The following is a 20,014-nucleotide window of genomic DNA, read 5'->3' as shown; positions in this document are numbered from 1 at the left end:
CAGTTAAGATAAAAATATCATTGATATTCCAGAGAAGCTGAATGATTTAAAACCATTACATTTCTCTAAAAACTTCTACATAAATAAATATTTACACAGCCATTTTTAAAATGAGACATTAATGCAAGACATAATCTAAGAATGTCAAAGAATGTCACAGGACTCAATGATACAATGAATTTATGCTATAAAGACAGTGTTTCATTTATAGCTACTGAGTCTTTATGCTTGCAGTTCCTTCGAAGAGTTCAGAAATATTCAGAAGGGAATAGCTGTAACTATCAAATGGAGTGTCCCCCAGAAAAATGGCTGTATTATTGCAGTTAGGTATTCATTCTCATATTGTCCATGGGAGCTGTGAATTTCCAGGACTGTTGAAACTCAAGTTGCATAAGAATACACTTAAAAAGAAACGCTTAGCTTCAAGAGCACTGTATGCCAGGTAGCACAAATTGTCTTGTCTCTTATACAAATGCTGCTATACACACAATAGCTTTCCCATCCTATGTCACCATAGCTCCCACTGAACTTAGAGTACAACAGTTGCCTACTGGCTTTTGTATGGACTTGTCAAATAATAATTGATGATTTCAGAATTTTCAGGCAATTAGAGCCATAAGGAATTCTCTTATATTTACGTGCAACTTCTTGCCTCTGTTCCTAAGGTGTTTCTACCCAGGCTTCTACAAAATGGTCACTAGGTTATTGCATGTGGACAGCTAGCAGCATGCAGGCCATTCTGAAGGGGTGTTTGCATCATGCCTGAGCAGCCAAACACCTCCTTTTACAGGGAAATGTTCCTACAGCTCCTGCTGCTGTGTGCGCCCAAGCAGGACAAGCTGGGAAACACTGGTCTAAAGGACAACCCATGCCCACCAGGCTGTTCCGCCTCTGCCAGTGATTTATGGACGTACTTTGTTCTCTTCCCTATTCTATTTCTTTTGCCACATAGTTAATAACGGTCTGATTTTCTGCTTCCAGCTCAAAAATTGGTTCTTGAAGGTCATAATGGCCCTGCTTTCTTTGTCATTTTTACTCGTCTGTGTTTGAGGGGCTCTTAATCATGGTCAGCATCACTAGCTTTTCATGAATTAGCAGTGCTTATTTATCAAGCCTAAGATTTCAGGAAAATGCATGAACTATCTGCTGCTTTGCTGTCGAATGATAGCTAACATACAAACAAAGTCTTGAGATACGAGAACAAAATAAGACAAAGTTACCAGAATGATGGAATAAAAATCATTTGAGGTATAAAAACCCACCACACTTACTCTTAACAAACCTTCATATGGTTCATAACAGAGTATGACCATGGCTTTCATGGACTTCCTCAGTTTATGGAAAGAAAAGATGAGAGAACTCCAAAGAATGTTGTTTTCCTCTCATCCTATGGATGAGCTACCACAGACCCTCTGCTCCTTCCCTCCATCACATCCTGGCTGGAGTACAGCTTCCCAACCATAGCTGGGCTTAGAACCACATAAACTCACATCTTCACTGTAAACTGTAAGTGACCGGAGAATTTAATCATTAGGATTTATGTTTTCCTCTTCAGATTTTACAGTGACTTGTACCAAACAGGAAAAAAAAAAAACCCAAAACATTTCTCCCTCCATCCAGTTAAGAAATGCTCCTTTTGCCCCTTATGTTTTCGGTGGAACGTGTAATGAACAGAAATTATACTTTTCTGGTTTTGTACCCAAACATAACTCAGGGAATACTAGTTCTTACCTGCACTTCTCAGGCAAACCTCCACTGAATCTCCCAGGGAAAATTTTACCTAAGCAAAACCTGCAATATGATGCCTATTACTAAATTGTAGCTGGAAAATATGTAGTATATACAAACCACTAGGTTTTTTTTGAAAAACAAAACAAAACAAAACAAAACAAAAAAAATCAACAACAACAACAAAAAAATCCAGTTAGTTCTTTTAAAATTCTTATTGATGATTTTAAAGTAGAAGCAGAATGAATGTAGAATGGAGAAGAGCATCCATCAGGCAAGTGCAGTGACAGGGTGTAGTATGGAAAGGTTCTGTCCCATTACGTTTCTTAATAGCATCACAGAGGAGAAAAGCAGGTTTATGACAAAATATACAGTTTACATTTTTACCTCTGTCTTCTCAATAAAACCAAAGTTGTAATGAATACTTTTGTATTTAAGAACATAAAATGCACTGTGTAAGAACGTAGTGAAGTTTTATTTGTTTGTGAAATATTTGTTTCAAATGTAACAAGCTACCCAAACAAAACATTTCCTTTAAAGAAACAATATTCATTTACACTATGAAGTGATGAAAACTTTTTTTTCATATTTTTGATTTCTAAAATCTTTATGAAATATTTATATATATCAGCAAACACTGCATGTGTCAACTAAAAATATACATGCAGATAAGCAGGCTTGACTTAACAGCTGTTTTGTCAATGGAGTCCAGCAATGGGGCCAAACTGAGCTCTTCATGTTTATTAGCAAAAGTTTAATTAAGCATGATGCTGAGCAAAGCCTGGGAAATATTAAGTGATTTCACTTGGAAGAAGTGCTTAGTAGTTTGCAGGATCAGAAATCCATTTAATTTCTATTCTCAAAGTGCCCTAACATCCTTGCTTTACCTGCAAAGTATTTCTAGAAACAAGATTTTCTTAAAACTCCTTTAAATATTGCAATGGAACCCACTAGCTTTTATGGGTTAACTTGGAAAGGAAGAAACATGAAAGTATTTAAGATCTTAATGTTACATTTTCCTGTTGCCTGTTTGGTTTTACAGGCATTGTGAGCTCAACTGCTTTTTGAAGATAACTTACTGCACCCTTTTGTTTGTTACTGCAGTTTGGGATGTGTGTGTGCTTTGTTTGTGTTGCCAAAATCAACAAGATCCTGTTGAATATTAAAAACATTCAATATTTCATTTTCCATTACGCTCCAGCAGGCAAACCATCTATTACAAAATATGCTTACAAGAAGCATTTACAAAAGGGTGCTGTTACTCTCTTAAATGTTCAGTTTTCATTATAAAATATGCATTACACTTTTTAAATTATGTTTCATTACCTGCTGTACATGTATCTGCACGATTGTATTACTGTTCATTTTCCTAAGAGACTATTTTCCAATGGCTATTGATTCACCTTCCTTATAACAGCATCAGTATTCCATTCCAGAGCCCATTTAAGTGTAAATCCCCTTGACCTTATCTCCTACATAGTAAAAAAAATAATAAAATCTTCTCTTCTGGTTCAGGTGGAGATTATATTTGGAAGATGAAGGCATAGAAAACTTCTACTTTAATTCTTATTCGTTGTTTCTTTTGCAAAAAACAAACAATGCTGTCTTAATGTGCAGAGCTTCAGGAAGCCATATAATACAGGAAGAAAAAATTTATAATTAGGGTCAAATTGTCCACATTTTAAAGGCTCTTTGATGATACCCTCTTCCAGTAGTTACCATGATTAACTCCTAACAATGGGCTTGTAATTACAAAGATGACCTTTGGCACTGGGCTAATGCAGTGCTCTCTTCCCTGATCTGCAGGTAATCTGAAAAAGCACCACAGCAGGGTGATGGCATCTACTTCTACTTATCTAATTGGAATCTGAACTCAGAAACCAGGGGGTTGGTTCTGTTGCCTACACATAAGTTTCAAGTGCCATCTAAAGATGCTTTAGGGTATTTGAGACATTCTCACGGGGCAGAGAGGGACCTATGGGGAAGCCCATGCCCCCTCAAAATCACATCTAGAGACAAAGTCCCGGAAGATGCCTTAAATACTGTAGGATGTGTCAAATGGCACTAGACACCTATGTGTGAACAACTGAATGACATCCCTGATAACCACCACTTAGTATCAGCAAATTCAATTATCTGACTGCTGGTAATCTTATTGGAGTTACCCAGCTGTATATTCAATTAGCGCTGTTGATGAGAAAGAACTTCCTGGCTGTCCAGCCAATTCTCTGAGAAACTGTTGCACAATTGTATCATGCAGAACTGACTATGATGATGTGCTATTCTTAAATGTCCCAAGAAATGTGTCTCCTTTTCCTTTCTTCTTAATGCTTTTTGTCAAGATGCAAAGTGGCCTCTCACTCAAGGACAGCTTTGTTTCTGAATTGTCTATCGCCAGTCAAAGGGACCAGAGCCATTTGTCAGCTGAGCTGCAGTCTGTGTATATAAGTGATCATACGTAATTACTTTCTGCATGTTCCAGCAGACTCTTCCTGCTTCTCGGGTGTTGCTGTTTTTAAGTTATCCTGAAAAGGACTGATTTCACTCAAGGAGTAGCAAGGCAGCAACCTGCTCCTGTCAGGGAAATGAGATCATAAGAAGGAGCAGCAGCTACTGCAACTGCAGCAGATGAGAACAAAGGTAGCAGCAGCTATTTCCACTTAAACCTGAGTTTTATTCCACTCCTTGCAATGTGACATGTACTGTAACTCTCAGGTGTCCTGAAGTGTTTATATACCTCCCTTATGCTTCAGTGATGGTTCTCCCTCTACGTCCTTTGCACCACAGTCATGTACCTCGGTGTTTGACATCTCAGCCCTTGGTACGAGGGCAGCTTCTGCTCACCCCCCATAGCAGAAGGAGGCAGAGGCAGTGTCCAAAACCAAATGAGGAATTCAAAAGTGAATTATAGAGAATTTAGGTGGTGACATAAAAAAAAAAAACCATTAAAAAAAACCCATTTAAAAATACCTGTTAACCCACACAGGTGCTTAGAGGGCCATCAGCACTGAAGATTTCACCAGTAGTTACCAAACATGTTGCAACTGCGACTGTAGCCTTACCAGCTGGCTTATACATCTTCACGTTCAACAGGTTTAACAACTGGCAGCACTTCCTCGGGTTCCCCACTCCCACATCTACCAAAGTGTCACCTGACGAGCCCCTAGACCCACTGTCGAGGAGGTAAAACCCACATGGGCAACCTGGATATCTAAGGTCATCCAGGAAGCCTGTGGAGGAGCAGAGCTGAAACTTGCTCTTGCACGCAAGACCTTGGCTGGTTCGCTGCCTGCTGGGCAAACCCCCGGAGGGGAAGCAAGACACGTCCCCTGTATTGACTGCAACCCATGGGCTCCGTGGCTGTGGAAAAATATTACCCTTTATGTATCATGTATCTTCTGTAGCTGTCAATTTGCTATTTGCAATCCCATATGTTTCGTTTTGGCAGGCTCTTGTCACCAGCGTGCCAGGTACCCATCATGTGCAGCCAACCTGTGAGCTCCTCAGCTCCACGCTCCCCTCCAAGCTCCCCTTCTTCCCCACCTTTCCCAGCCAGAGGCTCCCTCTGTAGCAAGCCCCAGTGCCAAGCTCCGCTTGCTGAGGCCGGATCGGGCCCCAGTCCCTGTACAAACAAAAAAAAGCAAAGCCACAAGAACAGCCGGCGGTGCTCTGAGAAGCCAGTCATACCAAACACCGTCAATAGCACGTTCAGCTGAGGGTTTGGTTTGTCCGGCACATTCCTGCCCATTGCTAAAAAGCAAGCGTTTGGGAAGCTCACAGGCTTTTCAAAGGAAGAACGGCATAGCTGAATAATAAGTATCGCTACAGTTCATGCAATATTTCTAGTAAAACAACAGAAGTGGGAATTTGTAAGTAAATATGACAGTGAACTGCGACAGCTGTAAAATGTGGGTTTCAGTCATGTAAAAAGACTGTGAATTGTGAAGAATTCAGATGTTTAATTTTACCTCCATCAATAACTATTACTGACATTAATTGCATATAGAAAGCCCTATAAATCTTACATGCTTGCTAGGCAAGTGAAGAAAATTAACACTAGTTTAACAAACAGTGTTGAAAATTTTTTGAGAATGCAGTTAGGCAAATGACAATACTGAATATAAATATTGATGGTGAGCTTCTGTTTTATTTACCCACTTGAAAATCAGGAATAATTCCATTAACTCTACAAAAATGCCACTTGACTACAAGAGCAGAAGCAAAACTACAGTCTGTCCTTTTATTGGCAGCTTGATTTTAACAGCAGAATAGTAAAAGACAGCTTACATTTGGGAAATTATTATGGAAATTGGAACTGGACTTGCCCACCAAATGTAGCCTTTGTTTAATAAGAAATGTCATTCAACGTGAGAAGCACGGATTTGACTATGATGAGTCTCTAAATCACTCTAGAAAAAAAAAGGCAACAAAAAAGAGAGTGGATGCTCATTGTGACTACCGCCAATACAGAATTATGCTGTTCTGCTGATAGACAAGGCAGTTATTCAGCATCACTAAAGCACCAAGTCTTGTTCAGGCACTTATTTTAATGGGCTGTGTTAAGTGTGTCACACTAGGCTCTCACCTAATTCTGTGAACCCAGAAATAAGTCACAGCACTGCATTTCAACGGTGTTCCTCTCCTGAGAAAATTTTATATCCTATGAAATATTTTGTAAGTTATGTGAGGAAATTTTTTTGAAAATGAACAGAAGGCACACAGCAATCTGAACTTACTTGCCCTCTCTTGTGGTTGTAATATTTGCTGAACGTGGCAAAAGGCCATGGGTGGAATTTTTTTAAAAGACAAAATACAGGAAGAATGTAGCACATGGGAGAAAGAAAGCTTTTCTTCACTTCCTCCAGTTACATCTTTTTTTTTCTCTCTGTAGAGTACAGGCAATAACTCCCCAAGTTTTTGAACCTATCAGCAGATACGACACACAGAAAATGAACTTCAGACTGTAGAGAAGGGCAGAAACATGATTTTTGGAAATGTACCTTTATGCTTAACAGCTGATGTTAGTAACAAAGTGCATCATTACTGATACGGTACAGAAGCAGCTAATGGACAGACATCTGGATGGTTCTGCATGACCTGGTGGAGAACTGCTCAGGGAGAGCCACTATGTGCAACAGCTGAGCCTGAACCTTGTGGAATTGTGAAGGTGTTTATAGTTTTCCCTGAAATACGTGGACACTACCTTCCCTCTTCCCTACAAGTGAGTTTCACTCTTGATTTTAGTGGAATACAGTCAAATCACAACCAAGTTGCTTTTATTGTTACATAGACTGACGTCCCCGTTGTAGACTCCTACAGTCAGCATATTTTAGGTCCAACCCAGTTATTTTACTGAAGACAACTCATTTCCCCAACCCTCACTCTCCTCCCCCTCAGCTTCCCAGGCTGGCAGTCTGAACAGGAACAGAGAGCAGGGAGATGAGAGGGGGAGTTTTCCAAAGATTAATGTCAGTCAAAGAATAGTCTGACTCCCCCCGTCCCCGTGGAGAGTTAGTTACCTGTGCTATATGGGAGACAGGGGGGCAAGTTATTCCTTTGGCTGGCATCAGGGAAAAACAATTGAACAGGATAGAATAGGATCATGATCCATCTTGATCTAATCGAGCTGCTGTCCAATTGTCTGTACAGTAAGTCTCTTACACAGACCGATACTAACTGTAACAAACCAGCATATGCAGAAGCAATGTGAACATAAGGTTTGTTACTACAAGGACTCACAGGTTTGCTTCTCAGTGCAAAAGCATTCAGAGCTTCCAGATTTTAAGGACTAATTCTCCAGGTCTAACTCTGCTCATATTTGAAGGGACAGATTGGCTGATGTCCCAGATAGCACTAACTGCTTTCCATGTGCTGAATAATCACAATAATAATAATAACAACAACAACAATAACAATGATAATGATGATGATAATAATAACGATAACAATATTAATAACAACTATTTAAAATAATAACAACGTTGTTAAATGTCTAGTGACCTGAAGCAGATGTTTTAGCTAGCCTTCCAATACTGCAAACCTAGGGACAGAGATTTTAGTTGTGTAAGATAATGAAGAATATAGACTACTCCACCAGTATCTCTGAAGACTGTGCTGTAAGAAATGTTGTGCTCTTCAAGGCTCTGTTTTCCTCAGGGCCCTGTTGTAAACTGACTTACCTTAAGCACTGTGTTAAACAGGCCATGGACAAACATTCTTCTGTGCACTGTATGATAAAGAACATTATGGTGGCCAGTGACAACATTTAAACTCGCATTTATGAAGGATGCCACCTGTAAATTAAAGATTACAATAGCACCCAAACAGTGATAATTGAAAGGAAATAGCAAAAAAGAGTTGACATGCGGATTACAGTACTTTGTCAAAAAGCCTGAGATGAGAAGTCAGTCACTGCAGTTCACTCAACAAATACTAGAAAATGGTGTAACATCATAGATGGAGTGTTGCTAAATGTCCTATTTTTACCTGGGTTTTGTGAAGAACATGGATTGAGGTGATATTCAGTGCAAGATCCAGATGCTGCAAAAACTTGTACAACTGGATAAAATATAGTTGGGGAGTGGGGTGTGTGTGTGTGGGGGGGGTGGGGGGGCGTGGGGTGGGGGGAAGGCTAACCCCAAAGCTTTTGAGATGTTATCTGCTTTTTGTGGTTGCAAACTACTGCCTCTCCTTTTTTCAGCTTTCACATTCTTTGTCACAATACCCTGTAATTCTTTAAGTCATCAGATCAATCGCTTTGGAGCATAATTACTGCCAGCTATTTGTTTAGGGCTAGTATATACACTTGCTTTCCTCCTGTGTAATATCCTGTCATTTTTTGCTTTATATTTAAGGTACTTAAGTCATGTTCAGTGGGAAATGTCCAAGCACTTCCTGGGTGCACAGGAGACACAGAGAGCTAGTTCTGCAACATGTGCAGAGCAGAACCAAAACTTTGCCTCCTTCTTCTCTTGATCCCATCAACTCTTGGCAAATCTTGAGACAGCTCATTGACAACAGCCACACATACTCTTGGAGGGTAGGTACCACTCTACGACTTCAGCAGTAATCCTGAGCAGCACCACAGTCCATCCCATGGCAGCACCTTCTTCTCTGGAGAGAAGCTTCGTAAGGGTTGGCTTTGGCTGAGTGGAACCCTTCTGCACAGAAACTGAGTCATGCAGGTCTTTACAGCTGAGAATTTATTGAGTCTTACAACGTAGATCAGACGGGAGCTATTGAAGTGTTGTGTCTTAGCAGATGCAGTACTGGAATTTGGACGCTCAGAAGCCGGAGAGGGGTTTGTTAATACACAAAGGAGATTCTGGTCCAAGACTGCCCCCCTCTGTTACTGCCTCACAACTGGAAAAAATGTTTTCAACTGCTGTAAATTCTCATACCTGATAAAGTGAGAATACCAGTATACCGATTTTTATTGGAAAAAAAATTAAGTGACGGTTATTTCAGCTGCTTAAATGCCCCTGAAATGTAAAAATGGAAGGCATACGGAATTTCTTCAGTAATTGAGTAGGGGTAATTTTATTGAGCTGTTTGCAACAACTAGAATATTAATATTTCTCTTGTTTTTCTCCATTCACATTTTATGTAAAATTACCCTGAAATACAGGCTATGATTTTTTACAGTAATAGGTTTTTCTGTGGCAAATACAAATTTCAGTATCACTTGTCTTTTGTAAGATTTCTGCTAAGGTCAATTTAGCATTTTATTTGTGGAAAGCTAACTTCATACGTTTAACATATACTTAAGTAAATACCGTAAGACTGAGTCTATTCTTGAAAATTCCAATTGTGATGCTTAAAAATGTGTAGGGGAACAAAGCACCCATCTCTGAACCTTGTCATCCACATCAAATCTCTTAAAACAAAACCAGCAAAGAGAACCAGGCTGTTTAAAACTATGCAAAAGAAACAGATGAATAAAATTTATGAACAATATAAATTGCTATCTTATAAGTGAGTTTTGTTTGGGTATTCAGTGGCAAAAAAACCCACCTCTATGTGTTGTCAAGCAGTATTATCGTAGGAGACAATTCCGTAATTATTTTTCAGAGCCTAATGAACAGATGTGGTTTTCCTAAAATTGCAAATTAGAAAAACTGAAAATTCAGGGTTTTGCATTAATCAACAAGGTGGAAAAATGGATCATTGGACAGCATTTAACTATTCTTGTTCCTCTTGTCAAGCATTTTACTCTCATGGCCACGTATAGTGGAAAAGTGCTGAAAGTAGACTGGGGCCGATCAGAGATGTGTAACTGGAGCATTCACGAGTAGGGTAGGAGCTCAGACAAGAAGCTCAGTAGGAAATAGACGAGAAGCTCTGCTTCTTTTAGGTAATAGCTTAAGATACATGTTATTTGGAAAGGAATTCGTCCTTGTTCCAGACGTCTCTTGTATTCATTACTCTAAGTATGTATTACAGAGACCACCATGGTATTGCTTCCAGCTCTTACTGGGTTTAAATGTTCATTTCAGCCTGGATTTAATTTTGAAGAAAATTACTTCTGGCACAGCCAGCCAGAATCTGTAGGACTTCTGCTTATTCAGTAAAAAATGGGGGGTTTGCTGTGTAATGTTTTACCATTGGTGGGCTGCAACTTAATCTGCACTGCAGTGTAATCTGGTGAAAAGAAATCTGTGCTCGCTTGGGCCAGCCCAATATCATATTTGAACCTACCTATTTCCAGCTGCTAGTAGAGCCAAACATCACAAAGTCTGGTCTTTCCTCTTTGCTCAGAGCACCCTGCCTCCATGTCGGCAGCCTCCCAGGATCTGCCCATCAAACACATCTCTCTCTCGGGACAGCTGATGAAGTCTCAGCATGCAGTCTGGGAGCAAGTGGGAGTGGTGATTATGGGTTTTGCATTTTAACTGAAAAGTTGTTTATCTTACTGTTAATAACGCTTTCTCCCATAACTTCCTCATCGACACACTGTTGGAGCATGGGCTAGAGAAGTGGACAGTGGCATGAACCAAAAACTGGCTGAATTCCTGGTTGCACTTCATGAGGTTGCAACCAGCGAGAAGTTCGGCTGGAAGCCAGTCACTAGAGATGTACCCCAGGGGTTGATATCAGAGCCAATGCTGTTTAACCTCTATTAGCGGACTGGTCAATGGTGGGGAGTGCACCTTGAACAAGTTTGCAGAAAAACCTGGGAGGAGTGGCTGATACACAGGAGGGATGTGCTGCCATTCAGAGCACTCTCAGCAGGCTGGAGAAATGGCAAAACAGGAACCTCATGAAGTTCAGCAAAGGGAAGTGCAAGCTCCTGCCCTTAGGAAGGAATAACCCCAGGTACCAGTACATACTGGTGGGTGACTGACTAGAAAGCAGCTTTGCAGAAAAGGCCCTGGGCATGTTGGACACCAAGGTGACCATAAACCAGCACTGTGCCCTTGCAGCAAAGAAGGCAAACAGCTTCCCAGCCTGCATGGGGAAGAGCATTTCCAGCAGGTTGAAGGAGGCAATCCTTCCACTCTACTCAGCCCTGGCAAGGCTGCATTTGGATGCTGGGTCAAGTACTGGGCTCACCAGTACAGGAGAGACATGGACTTATTGGAGTGAGTCCAGTGAAGGGCCATGGAGATGATTAAGGGCTTGGAACATCTTTCATAAAGAGGAGAGGCTGAGAGAGCTGGGCCTGTTCAAGCTAGAGAAAAGAAGGCTCAGGGAGATCTTTTCCGTATGGATAAATACCTGATAGAAGGGAATGACGAAGAGGGAGCCAAACTCTTCTCATTGCACCAAGCAACAGGATGAAAAGGCAATGGGTATGAAAAAGGCAACGGGTATGAATTGAAACACATGAAATCCCATCTGAACACAAGAAAACACTTTCTTGCACGCACACCCCCACATGCACCCCCACACACGCCCCCCTGAGAAGGTTGTCAGATGCTGGAGTAAGTTGCCCAGAGAGGCTGTGGAGTCTCCATTCTTGGAGATACTCATAACTTGACTCGACATGGCTGTGTTTAACCTGCTCTAGCTGACCCTCCATGAACAGTGGGGTTGGACTGGATGTTCTCTAGACATGTCTTCCAATGGTTCTGTGATCCTGGGTAATGCTCATGGGTCCAGAACACTGCTTGGCAGCAGACCAGGAAATTCTTCCCTCTCCTTGCATCCTGAGGGAGAAGGAACACACAAACCCTCCCTGCCCAGTGAGGTGAGATGGGCTCCTACTGTGTGAGCATCATGTGAGGATAACATCGCTTCTCTGGTGGGCTGCCCAGAGAAGCAGCTGCGAGGAGGCTGTGGGTGCAGGATTTAAGTTAGTGCTTGGGGCTCCAGTTTCTCAGCAGGTTGAACTCAGCCTCCCTGCTGCTCATGGACCATAATGTGTGGCTGAACTCCCTCCCTAAATGGATCTGGATGAGCTACACTTGTCAGAGCCTAAGAAAAGGGAGCTTAGCTCCTGGCTGTGTCTCCAGGCTCATCGAGCTATGTCTGTTCCTCAGCATTGGCCAGAAAAGAGCTCAACAACTAGCTCAGATGCTGAAGTATAAACCAGGATAGATTAATCTTACTTCACAAATCTAAAAGGATCTAATTTGACTGCAGAATGAAAACATAACTTCATGAAACACTAAACTTGCCATACCTTTATCAGTTCCACCACCTTCTGGAACCTTCATACTGAGAGATGAACAGAAAAATACATGACCAAGAAATATTGGTATTTTCCCACCTCCCTATGTTCCATTTGCTCAGTTTTGCTCCCTTTCCTGCACATTTGGAGGAGCAGGACCAATCCTAAACATGAACAGTTACAGTTCAATGGCCATGGCATCAGTCTGGCTTCTTATGTATCCCTTTCACTTACCTCATTATGTGTAATAAGCTTCAGATGAATAAACTGAGCAACTCACTAAATGCTGACAGCACTGAAATCTCCTAAAAAGTATCAAGGAAATGAAAATGACTTATCAGGCATGCCAACCGATAATGATGCAAAGCTGGACTACTCTGACAGCTCCTGCCTAAAAATAGAGATGTAAAAAGCCACATTTGTGGAGCTGGTATCAGAGAAATAGTTGTAGCACAAAGGAAGTCATTAGAAAAAAAAATCACAAAAAATAGACTAGCTACCTTTTCCAGAAGTTGTTTCATTACATATTCATATCACAATATAGCTGTGTAATTGTCTTAACTAATGAAGGTAAACTTTAAAAAGTAAGCACGGCAAATATGTTAGAGGCAGTGTATCGCAATTACATTTTTCATTAAATTTTTTCCTCTGTTTTTAATTTGGAAAATACAGTCCTAAGTCCTTCTCCCATCTCTCAGCACATGACTTCATAAATCACTTAATTATTGCAAGTGTTGACAGACTGATCTTGGCAAACCACTTTTCAAAAAGCATTGTATGTGCCATTCCATTTAATAAAAATTACAAAATATAAAGAAAAAGTCAGCTATGCTTTACCTCAATTATTACCTCTGTCTTTGTGTTCTTTAGTTCTTTTAACAGCAAAGAATAAAATAAAAAAAAAAATCTATGGATTGTTGTTAGGCCTAGGGACTAGTTTGAGTCACACAAATGGATGTTCCATAGTCAAAACCTTTGAATGCAATTGGATAGTGGGGGAGAGAGGGCATTTAAAAATGTACATCTGTTTGTAAGATATATTAGTTTAGAAGAGAAAAACACTACTCACCTTCATAAACATAATTGTAATGAAAGAATATAAGACCTGTTAAGTTTTTAATTATTCACAATTTAGAAATATCCTCCAAACTTGATATTCTCACTTCCCAAGTCTTGTAAAAAATGGCATAGCAACTAACATTGCATTCATTAGTATATAAAAAACCCCAGAAAAATATTCTAAGTATATCCTAAAAAGCAGAAGATATTAAAGCAAGGTGAGGATTGATAATTACAGTGTAATTTTTCCCCACAGCCACCAAAACCATCCATTATTGTTTCTGTTCAATTCCCACAAATACTGCTGTTGATGATCCATTTCTTGGTTCACTTGTACCATTAGATAATCAGCCTGGCTCACTTTGAGCTCACCAGCCTGCACTGCTTCTGTCTTATGTTGGATTAGTGGAATTGTTTCCAGCTGTATTTTTGATACCATTCCCATGTTATCCTTTTTATAGGAATTTTGTGAAATCTATATAGCCAAGCAAAGGATGGACCATGTCTTGCTTTTAAAACATGGTGGCTGTAAATCATTGTGGTTTTTTTTTTTTAATTCACTAAGGCTTGGCCAGTTCAAAATCATAGAAAGTAAATTCATGGGGAAAATTTACATTCAGTAAATTTCTTCTTAAAACTCCAGGGTTCTTTTTTTTTTGGATGGAAGACAAAAAGTAAACATTGGTAAATCATCTGCACATTGATATTGTGCATATTGTGATCTTACTCTATTTGTAGATGTGCATCTTACAGAAATTCTTTCAAGGAAGCTTTAAATTTTAAATTTTAGCTTGAACTTTTGAACACGAGCTGTTCCTTGTAATTATGTAAGGAGATCTATGGCGCTTTCCAGAGAAAGCTGAGTAAAGCTCAATGGCAACGTGTGATTCGCTCTAAAAAGTGGACAAATAGTGTAAAAAATAGCATTGTAAATCAGGAGAATAAACTGATATTGATAAAATCAGCTGAGTTACTCTTGAAAGCACACACTTTGCATAAACGTAAAATGTTAGTCTCATTTTTGCTGCAAACAGGTGATTAAAGTATAAAGTAATTTGAAGGATGCAGTTACAGAATCTATTTACCCATCGGCGGGATTCTAGAGACTTTTTACTCAGTCCCAGTACTCTGACTAGCTGCAACCACACGATGGTGCTCATGGACTTTGCTTACTACATTATAAATCGGGGGCGGGGGGGGGGGGACGGACGGACGACTGAGAGAGATGGAGCCAGACTTTAGCTGGCTTTTCCTTGTCCTGCCCTGAAACACACGAGCCAGCAGCAGTCACGGATTAGGCTGATTTATCGCTCTGCTACACTTACCGAGTTTTCAAGGGCATTGCAAATAGACCTATCCATCTGCTTCCTTGTCTTCTGGATATTACTGTTTAGCTAAATACATAAATTAGGGACTGAAAAGGTAGGAAATGTTTCATGTTTCACGTCAATGAGCTGAACGTCTTACTGCTTCAGAGGAATTGTTACCTTGCAAACTACTCTCTTCTTGACTGGTGTAAAAGTTGCACCCAGCTGGAGGTGCAGTGGAATAACTGCAGACAGCAGGATCTCCCAGATACCTAGATCTGGAGATGCTTTTTAGATGTAGGAATGCTTTTTAACCTTTGCTATAGAAAACAACCTGACTTAAAGAGTTTCTTTAAAGCTCAAACACTGCTGCAGTTTTAGTGGAAAGGTATCTGTGTACTGTGGATTTGGGCAAGAGCCTGCAGGACTGGGAATACTGCATGGCAACAGGAGGTTCTGCTTTACAGTTAGTCCTTGTCGTCTCCCCGAGACTTACTGCCTTCCTCGCTCCTAGAAGGGGCTTTGATTTACAGTAAAAAAGGGATGCACATCTCTGTTTCACCTACAGCTGTTGTTTCTTTACTGTAGTTCTTCGGTGATTTCATTTGTAATTTCATACAGACGGCCAGTCATGTTGTAACGAGTATTTTCATTCACCTCTTAAATTCTCGGGACTTATTAGTAGCGTTAATTGGAAATTCGGTAGTGTATAGCTCAAGGTAACTCGTATTTCTGTAGGAATTCGCAATGCCACGTCCCCATCGCAGTGTCCGTCCATAGGGCAAAAACGTGCATATGTACTACGACGCTTTTAATCAAGGTTTATACTAAGCCAGACTAGTGCTTGAACACTTTAATATAAATATTTCCCCGATGAATCATTAATCCACACACCGCATTACACGGCACCGGGGGATACTCCCATTCCAAGCCGTACTGCGGAGTAGGCACCTTCTAAATCATTGAAAACGAAGCGAACGAGGGACTTAGAGGAGAGGAACATGAGTTAGAAGGTAAAAAAAAAACAGAAGAAAGAGGACACTGCCATGCACAGCACCTGCCCCCCCCGCCCCGCCCCGCCCCGCCCGCCTCCCCGCGCACCTGGCCGCGCCCCCGCCGCGGAGGTCGGGCTCGGGGGCGGGGGGCTGGAGCTCAGGCACCGCTCATGCCTCTTTATTTTTTTTTTTTTTTTTCCCTCTCCCTCCTTTTTTTTTTTTTCTCCCCCCTTCTTTCCACCTTCTGCTCTATAATTGCCCGCCTCCTTTCTCTCCCCTTTCGCCTTATCAGATGCGGCGCAGCGAGGGGAAGAGCGGCTAGAGGGGAGGGAAGCGGCTCTCCCGCAGCCGTCTCAGCACCCGCAGCCACGCGTGAAAGCGAGCGGCGCACGCCCCGCCGGCGGCTCCCCCGCTGATGCCCGCACAGGTCGGTGTGAGCTCCGCGTCGTCTCCTTCGAGAGCTGGGGCGAGGCGGGCGGGGGGTCAGCGGCGGCAGCGCCTCCCGCCCACCTGCCGGGCCACCCCCGCGGCGGCCCGAGGGGAGCCCCGGCGGGGGAGCTGGCCGAGGGAGGAGGCGGAAGGGTGGTGGGGAGGGGGGAACCCCTTAGAAACTCCCGCGAAAGCCTTACTTCTAAAAAACAACAACTAAAAAATAACCGGTCACGCTTTAAAACGGAGGCACGCTTTACAACGTCTCCTCACGCCCGGCGGGTGTTACCGCGGGTGGCTGCCCGGGCAGGCGAGCCCGCCCCCGAGCCGCCGCTCCCCGCCGGCGTGGGGTTCCCGGCGGGCAGCCCCTGCGTCTCGCCTCAGCTCGGTCGGAGGCAACGCGCTCCCCCGCTGACCCTTTAACTTGCGGGGTGGGGGACCTGGCTCGCAAACGGGAGGCCCGTGGGCAGTGAGTGGCGGCGGGGCGTCAGGAGCGGCTGGAGCCGTGTTGCGAGGGCTGTGGAGAGGCGAACGAAACGCGCCTGCCGGGTCGTGGCACCGCCAGCGGCTCTGCCGGAGCCGGGACGGCGTCTCAGCCTCGCCGCCGGCCCCTCTGCCGCTTTCCCGCCCTTCCCGTGTGGGGGCGGCGGCCATGGCGGCGGGCCCGGCGGCTCCCTCGAGGCCGCGGCGGTGCCGGGGCAGGTTGCGCTCTTCTCTTCGCCCCGCGGATCGTCGCCCCGGGGAACGTGTGACTGTCCCCAGGCAGCGGGTGGACGCCGGGCCACGCTGCTCCGTGACGAGCCGCCGAGATGGGAGAAGAAACCCCGGGTTCCCACTCAGAAGGGCAGCACGAAGCCGCCGGCCGTGGGGAGGGGTGGCAGGGCTGTGCCGAGGCGGCTCTGCCTCTCCGCCTGGGCTGGCCGCGTTCTGCGGAGCGCGGGGGTGTGTGTCCCGTTTCTGCCGGGCTGGGAGGCCTCGGAGGCAGGCTGTTCCCTCAGGAGCAGGTGCCCTGTCGCCCAAGGCCGGCGCAGAGGCCCCAGGCAGGCAGGCAGGCGTCCTGGAGCCCGCCGGGGAGAGGAGCTGTGAGCGCCCAGGGGAGCGGGACTCGCCTCACGGGCAGGCCTCCCTGCTTGCCGCGTTTGGCCTCTGCTGCCAGGGCTAGTCTGTCCAATAATTTTTACAAATAGTTAATAAAAAGCAGGATCAATAAGATATTTCTTTTTATTCCCAGATGATGTCAGCCACAAGGTGGCCGCAGACCAGTGGTTACCTTTCTTAGTTAGCTGAACCTTGAAGTGCAGGTCGGAGCAGAGGTGACCTTGTGCCCAGTTTATCTAGCACCAGCTGTATGTATCCCAATGAACCACCTCTGCGCAATGACTTTTCTCTAAAAGCATCTGTAAAGAGTGTTTCTATGCAGGATTACCCATCAGTTAGTATTCATATCTCTTATTTGGGAGGAGGGTTTATATCAAATCTAGCAGACAGGGAACCATCACCGTGAGTGAATATTTTAATGTCTAGGTTATTACGTGGAAAGATTTGCACATCATCAATGGTGACTGCATTGAAGAATGAGTTGTACACTCTTCTTTGAAGAGTCTGTGTTTAGTTGCTCTGGGTTGTTCCTGAGTGAAGGGAGAAGCATCAATGCCCATTGTGAGATGCACAAGGGGTGAATTTCAGACTGTTTAAGACCTAACTCTTCCTTTTTCCTGTTGCTTATCACTAGGAAACTGTCTGCCGACTCTGCTGACTCACATGGATCCGATCCTTGGGTGTCTGGCACTTTGTTTTTATGTAGTAGGAAGCCTGTGCACTTTGCTTGGGTTTCTGAATTCTGTCTGGAGGGTGTGTCCTAAGAACTGGGCATAGCAATACCTGTTTCTGGCACACATCTGTGTTATTGGATCTAGCTGTTTGCCTCTGCCTTGAGAGATCTATACTGTAAGATATAGATTCGTAATATATATTTAATTCGTGTGAAATTTGTTGATAATTTGGCTAAAACCTAGGTAACCTCCTGTGGGGATGGAATTCACAGAGTTTAAGACTCCTATATATTTCTAGGTAGCATATCACGCATTCATGACTGGGATTTGCAACAGCAGACCTACCAAGTCCTGGGATAATTATGGCAAATCATAAATACTTGAAGAGAAAAGGAGATGTAGGTCTTGTCCAGTTATCTGTTTAATAATAGTTGAGGTACTTTAGTTTGCCTTTTATATTAGATAGTAGTTGTACCACTTGCTTTGTGCCTTCTTCAGAAGACAGTGAAAGCATGGAAGGCAAATTCGATTATGGTATGTTGGGAATGTTTGAGAAAGTGACACAGGAGGTAAATGAGAGGGACCTGCAACACAGAAATATGTAAACCAAAATTTACCAAAGTAAACCTTCAAATGCTGACTCTTTGGTGACAGAAAGAAATCTACTATTAATTACCTTAATCTAATTCTCCCGTAAAACGCTAACAGGAGAGGGCAGCAAAAATTCTTCTTCCTGGCCCAGAAAATCAGCTAAAACCAGTGCAGTAAAGTTGAGTGATAAACAAACATTTATAAGCACATTATTATGAACACGTTGATATATCTTGAGAGGTGCTTCTATATCTGTTGAACAATTGTACTGGAAAGCGTTAAAGGCCAAGTTCAGATAAGGAATTTTGTACTGTTCTTAACCTAGCTTCTGTGGACAGATAAATTACCCATTCTGGAACTTTTCTTTGGCACCAGAATTGCTTCCTGTAACCCAGCTAGTTCACCTAGGACTACCTTGAGTATTCATGTACCAGAGCTGCACTCTGAAGTGCTGAGGTTCCTAACTGATTGGAGTAAATATTTTTGACCATGCTATTACCTACAAATAGAATTAGTGCTTATTCAGCTGATATGCTGCATGTCTTCTGAGCTGTGTCTGCTTTAGTCACATTAAGTGACAGGTAGTACAACAGAAAGAGTAGAATCTTTTGAGTAAGATGGAAAAAGGAAAAATAGAGTAGGCTGTAGAGGACAGTGAGAAGAGGACTTGTGTTTCCTCCGAACCAATTTCTGTGTTTTTTGACAACTGATGTGCAAAATTGCTTAGTTGAACTGATCAATGATTATTTCACTGGAGTTATTGAGTACGTCTATTTGCTGTTTTATGGTAGGCTTGCAGGGCAATTCTCATCTCATTTTTTTTTTATTACAAATCCTGAAATACATAATTTCACACCCCATTCTGGATGCTTTCTGAATAAGAAGTAGATGACTGGTTTAGTCCTACTTTGGTATTGAGAGCTTCAGAGTTCTCTACCAGAGGCATCTTCATTAGGTGCTTGCAACACTGGATTGTGTAGAGATGCCCATTTTAGCTTGTTATGCGTAGCACGCTCTACTCCTAGTGCTCATGTATGCTTAAAGGTTTTTTCTTTACATGGGTTGAATTTTCAGAACTGTTGAGTAGCCCAAATGAGGTTCTTTGTCCCTTTCAGGTAAAATATGTTTTGGTTATAAAGCTGCTGTCAGAATAAAATCTTGGCTTCACTGATGTCTATAAATTCCTAATATTTTTTAAATGGAATCCAGATTTTGCCCACACTTCTCATTAAGGTGGATACTTTATCTTTGCAGGTTTAATAAGTTTTTGGGTTTTTTTGTTTTCTTTTTTCTCCTATGTGTTTTCAGACCTGCTGATACTGTGTGTATTGAGGGGAGGAAGATGCTTTGTCGGTATGAGATACAGAGCTATTTCCTCTTGGCTTTTTTAACTGTTGCAGTTTTCTTCATCAATGATGCCCAGGGCCAAGGTAAGCCATGATTAAAAAGCTGGAGCTTTTCACTCTTATGTGCAGAAATAGACTTTCTTATTCCAAATGCAAGTGTTACTTCCCTCTTAGT

The 20,014-nt window shown here is 42.6% G+C and overlaps 1 protein-coding gene and 1 long non-coding RNA gene across 5 annotated transcripts in view; one reads left to right on the top strand and one right to left on the bottom strand.

The window, feature by feature from the left end:
* Positions 1-1,881: 1,881 nt before the first annotated feature.
* LOC308060088 lies at positions 1,882-14,821 on the bottom strand. The gene is made up of 2 exons (XR_013926598.1): positions 8,215-14,821; positions 1,882-4,302 (listed from the first exon to the last, which is right to left on the bottom strand). It is a non-coding gene; the product is annotated as an uncharacterized lncRNA (long non-coding RNA).
* Positions 14,822-15,429: 608 nt separating this feature from the next.
* COL14A1 (collagen type XIV alpha 1 chain) overlaps positions 15,430-20,014 on the top strand; it is a 123,754-nt gene continuing 119,169 nt past the window's right edge. The window contains exons 1-3 of one of the 4 annotated variants that reach the window (XM_080378343.1): positions 15,432-15,719; positions 15,994-16,128; positions 19,802-19,923. In XM_080378343.1, the coding sequence (XP_080234469.1) occupies positions 19,836-19,923 (88 nt within the window). In that variant the 5' untranslated portion in view covers positions 15,432-15,719; positions 15,994-16,128; positions 19,802-19,835. Of the gene's footprint in view, positions 16,129-19,801; positions 19,924-20,014 lie in introns of all 4 variants that reach the window. The other 3 variants (XM_080378345.1, XM_080378342.1, XM_080378344.1) reach the window with 3 other exon arrangements.

This window comes from Falco punctatus (assembly GCF_963210335.1).
Source record: "Falco punctatus genome assembly, chromosome: 3".
In the NCBI taxonomy this organism is placed as follows: domain Eukaryota; kingdom Metazoa; phylum Chordata; class Aves; order Falconiformes; family Falconidae; genus Falco; species Falco punctatus.
The sequence above is the reverse complement of the archived record's forward strand: the minus strand, read 5'-3'. Positions and strand labels throughout refer to the sequence as shown.